At 39.0% G+C, this 5,208-nt stretch overlaps 1 protein-coding gene across 1 annotated transcript; it reads left to right on the top strand.

Annotated features, from left to right (window-relative positions):
- The first annotated feature begins 251 nt into the window (after positions 1 to 251).
- Positions 252 to 3,998, top strand: LOC118689469 (putative protein FAM172B). Its single transcript, XM_036387783.2, has 2 exons — positions 252 to 284; positions 2,967 to 3,998. Exons 1-2 carry the CDS (start codon positions 252 to 254, stop codon positions 3,996 to 3,998), a joined length of 1,065 nt encoding a protein of 354 aa, XP_036243676.1.
- The last annotated feature ends 1,210 nt before the right edge of the window (positions 3,999 to 5,208 follow it).

The raw sequence follows: 5,208 nt of genomic DNA, 5'->3' as shown, positions 1-5,208 counted from the left end.
CTGGTGTGGATGAATATTTGGTTTCATACTCGAGGTGTAGCTCTAGCTTACTGTCAGGCGTGAATTACAAACATGAGGGGTTAGTTTGTAACTTGGAACTACTGGGGTGCTTTAGGTGGCCACAAACCATCAGCTACTGACAGATCTTGTAGATGTATGCCCTAGTAATGAAAACTGAAACCATGATTTGGGTTATTTTTTTTCATACAGAGGACTTGTCTAGACTCCCAGAGTGAAAAAGATTTCCATCTATGATGATGACAGATTTTACAGAAGAGCATATGGTAATATTGGGCTTTACTAGAATGAAGTGGTTTTAAATGGAAAACAAAGTAATCTTTATGGATCTTATGTAGTACTTATACTGCATTGGTGTTTACAATATGCTAAATGCTGCAACAAGTACCAGCTGAATTTACATCTGAAGCATTTTAGAATCTGACTAGAAAAGTGGGAGGAAGGGAAAGAGGGATTATTTTTCCCCAAAAGCAAATTTTTAAAACTAAGGTAGTAATTGTCAAGGCCATTGTAAATGCAATATTCAAGATTTTATATGCTAGCATATAAAACCTTGAATATTGCATTTATATATATAGACAGTGAAATACAAACAGCTATCAATGCTGATTTAGAATGCAGACTTACAACAAAGAAGTGCATGCATTATGCAGCTGTATCTGGAACAACCTGTAATTGCTACTTTTTAATTCTATAATTAATTGTGTTACTACAATAAAATCAGTTCTCTGGACTAATAAGTATATAATTCTAAGCAACTATTTAAGTAAACTCCAAAATGATAACCTATCATTAATTGCCTCAAAACTTTTCATTTTGTATCCTGAAGGCAATTTTAGGAAGGAAAGTCATATGTGCACTTCATGTAAAACTGTGTTTGTTTGTTTGCGCTTCCTGAAATCTTCAGCAACCATTCACAATGCTTTGTAAAGTAGATGTTCAGGGTTTAATTTGGAATCACACATCCTTGTTTTGGAACTGAAAAAAAAATGTTGCTGTTAGTAGCTGAAGTAAAAGAATAGTAATCTCCTGTTCAGAGTATGCTGGGAAATTAGTCTCTCCAATCTTTTAGGGGTGAGGAGGGAAAGGGACTGAGAGGTGGTCCCCGGCATGCCACTCCAAGGAAAAGGCACCTACCTATTTCTAATTCTTACAGAAAGCTTTCTGCTTTTCTTCAAACGCATCTTTCCTTAAAATATACCCATTTTTCTCCCACTTGGTCTCATGGGAACAACAACTGGAATATCGGTAGTTTCTTTCCCACTAAGTATTATCTCTTTTGCATTAATTGCCCATATTTCAGTAGTATAGCAAACAGACTGTTTTCCCATCTCCTTTGTGTCTTTCATGCCTTCCTGCAGAATGAAAAAATCATAGATGAATGGGTGCCCTTGCATTTTCTTTGTGCTGTTTCCATTTCAAGAAACTGGCAAGAGAGTAATAAATGGACTATATATCATAGCATATGATTTTTCCCCTTTTTCTATGTGTACTGATTATATGAGGTAAAAAAGGAGAAGGCATAATTTTCTAGCCTACTCTCTATTATTTAAAGACAGGAATGACCATGAAGAGAGGACTTAATAACACTGGCCCAGTGGAGATTACTTAAAAAGAAAATACATATGGTGTTTTATGTGTTGAAAAGCAAAAATGTTTTTGTTTGGTTTTGTTTGGGGTTTTTTGTTTGTTTTTTTTTTTTTAATTTAGGAGTGTAAGAAATAATTTTGCTAAGCACCTTACCTCAAGGAAACTTGCATTCCTTGAAAGAGTTGGGTTCCAAATCAAGTCGCTTACATGAAAATATTCAGATCCCTTTTTGTCCTAGTAACTGGCTTTATCAAATGGTACAGCGACTTTTAATATAGAATGTAATTTACTGTGTTCTATAAAACTTCTTTTAGTTCAGCAAGAAAAACTTAAAGGTATACAGTCTAACTTGCCAAATGTGACTTGATTCAGACCGTTTACAGGAAAAAAAAATTACTGTATTAGGACTAAACTCCTGTAAAGGTAGGATTCTGACCACACCAAAGGTTATACCCTGTTTGCTGTTCTATAGCCAGTGACAGTCAGTAGTAGATTGAAGAATTACTAGGAAAATAGAAGGTTATGCTAAACTTAATTTTTCGGCTGCTCAAAAATCACTTTCTGGTATAATTCATTTCAGTCATAAGAGATAATCTGAATTTGGAGATCTCAGGCCAACCTCATGATAGTTTGCTGCCTGGACTTTCTTTTCTCCTGCTCCTGGATCACAGTGGCTACTTTATTCTGTCATCCATTCCTCTATTTCCATGTGGCAAGTTCTTGCAAAGATGAATGACTCATTAGAGTGATTAGCAGAAAGCAAGCACCTCATTATTATCTGTTCTAGTGCAGCTGAAGGTAGAACAACATGGAGAGTATGCTGGTACACAAGCAACAGGAAGGTTTAAGTCTGTAGTAAGCACAGCTTATTTTCTTTAAAAGCTCAGGATGCAGTTATGACGCTTGGACTATGTCCAACTGCCTAGGCCTGTATTTCAAAGGTGGCCTTGAAACTCAGTGGAGTTCCAAGATAATGGCTAGGAGACAGCACAATAAAAGTTGTTCAAGTGAACAATGAGCCATGTACATGTGCCTCCTTCTTAAAGCCCTTAATTCAAACTACCTTAACAGATCTTTAAATAAACATGCTCCTTACAAATTTTTAACTACCAAACTGAAATAAGGTGTAATAAAGGCAGAGGAGTTACTGCTGTTGGAACTTTGAAACTGACATCTCTAAGAGGTTTTAGAAGCAGCTGGTTTGCTATACATCACCATGAAATACTCTGGTTTAACAAGTATTTAATTTGTAACAGTTTTTAAATCTAAATTCTAATGCAGGGAGGGGTGGGGAGACAGGTGTTGTGTGGAGGTCTATCACTACTTAAGAAGACAATAATAGTCTTCTTAATTTGTAGTGGTTACAAATACAGCGTGAACTCAGTTTGAGGAAACTAACAGAGGGTTCCAAGTATCAAGAGGAACTAAAATATGACTTCAATAGAAAAGGGGAACTGAGGCACCTGGATACAAATGAGTCCTTTGTTTTCAATTACTACAAGAATGGACATGAGCAGAATCATGAACGCTACGAAGTTCTGGGACATTCTATTACCCAGTATGTTTATGAGCTCCTGGAAAGAGTCTGCATGCTGCAGAAGGTTTATATTCCTACAGATGCTACAGAGGATGAACCAAGAAGCTTCTTTTTCATGAGCAAGGATGCATTAACAACTTCCTCTAGCCTAATTATCTTTCTTCAAGACCATGGAGCTTTTTGTGCTGGACAGTGGGGGCAAAGGGCAATTGTCAGTGAGGGCTTGAAACATGGAACACAAATACCATTCATCAAAATGGCCCTGCAGAGCCACTGGGAAGTGATTGTACTGAACCCCAATGACAATTTCACTGATATGAACACTGAAAAGGAGAGATTTTCTGTCAGACAGTCTGCCTGTTCGATCCCCAAGAGGGGTAGCAGCAGCCCCGAAGAGCACACTGTGTATGTATGGGATCATTTCATTGCAAAGAGTGCAGCCAGCAACATGGCCTTCATTGCCCATGGCTATGGTGGGTTGGTGTTTGTTGATCTGCTGGTGCAGAGAAAACGTGAGGTGATGAATAAAGTGTACTCTGTGGCATTCATTGACTCCACACACAACATACAGCATCAGAGCAGACACGATCCAGAAATACGGGAATGGATACACAAAAACTGCCGAGAATGGGTGTCAAACAGCAAACCCCTAAATAAAACTGTGCACTTTCTCATGAGAGTAAATTGTCCTACTTTCTCTGCTGGAACAGAAAAGTATGGTTTAGCACCCTCCTGCTGTTTACAACCCATCTTTAAGTACTTGAAGAGCATGCTGAAAGCCAAGATCACAAGAGCCTTGAGGAATTCACCTGTTGAAACCAGAAGCAGCACAAGAAAGAAGACAGGCAATTAATAAAGGTACACTGGTTTGTTCTTGATAGTGGTCTCTTCCTTTCATAAGTGCCTCTGCACGTTTCAGTCACTTAAGCACCTTCATCTCACTGTGGAGAAAATCACAGTTCTAAGTTTGAAACTATGTTTGGTTTTGAGAAGTCTCCCCTTTCTGTTTGCACCAAAAACACCTCTTTGGTGACTCAATTCATGACCCGCTGCACACACAAAAGATGCATGGCCCAATGAACATGAGAACCAAAAGTCCTACTAAAATATAAAACCCTATTTTTAGAAGCTCTTTCCACGATGGAGAAAGATCAAAAAATCCAACAACATCATCGATCCAAGATCCAGTGATCTCCCCAAGCTTTTTTATACTTTCCTCTATCTTTTTGATGTTCTCATTAATTCACTTTGAGTGATCTGTCAGGTTCATGTAGCACATTCCCTCAAATTCCTCACATCCGTGTCCATGTGCCAGCAGCAGATAATCGATTGCTGCTCTATTTTGAAGAGTTGCCCGTCTCACACTGTCAATGTCTTTTAACATGTCACTCAGCGCAAGAGAAACGGCTCGAGCATGTTTGCTCAACCAACAACCCATGTGGTCCCATTGAGTCAAGGCCACCCCCGACGCTGTCTGAGGTGAGAAAATTGCAACGGCAATTCTCCGAGTCTTGTCCCAAGTGTTTACCTCATCATCACAATTTGGACTGTACTGTTCCAATGATCTTTTCCCTTTATGCTTTTGCTCTTTCAATGATTTCGAATCAGGTGACAACAATGAAATTTTTCCAATGCTGCATGGACTGCCTTTGACATTTGCAGGGATGCTATGCCAAATTCTGTCCCCACAAATGAAAAAGATCCCCTGTGGCAATTGTGCTGGAACTTGGGGCAATGCTTTGGTTGTCGTCTTGGTGTATTTGCACCAAGCCGATGCATTTTTGTAAAAGGCATGATTCAAAGTGACATCAATGGTCTTATTTTTTGCTTTTGTCACATCCGAAATTTCGAATTTCATGCAAAGTTCCATTGTCGTGGACCCAAAAATTTCCACTTCCTGAGGTTCAGAGGAAGCCGCAGGAAGGAGTTTTGTCCAAGAACACCACTCATTCATAGGATCCATTATGACCTGTGAGACTTTTACAGGAGTGTGTTTTGGAACCGGCCATTCGTCCACTGGCAATCCAACCATGCATGTTGAAAATGGTCTCCCTGGCGTTGAG

The sequence above is a fragment of the Molothrus ater genome, chromosome 2 (assembly GCF_012460135.2).
Source record: "Molothrus ater isolate BHLD 08-10-18 breed brown headed cowbird chromosome 2, BPBGC_Mater_1.1, whole genome shotgun sequence".
Classification (NCBI taxonomy): domain Eukaryota; kingdom Metazoa; phylum Chordata; class Aves; order Passeriformes; family Icteridae; genus Molothrus; species Molothrus ater.
Note: the sequence above shows the minus strand (reverse complement) of the source record. Positions and strands in the feature narration are given on the sequence as shown.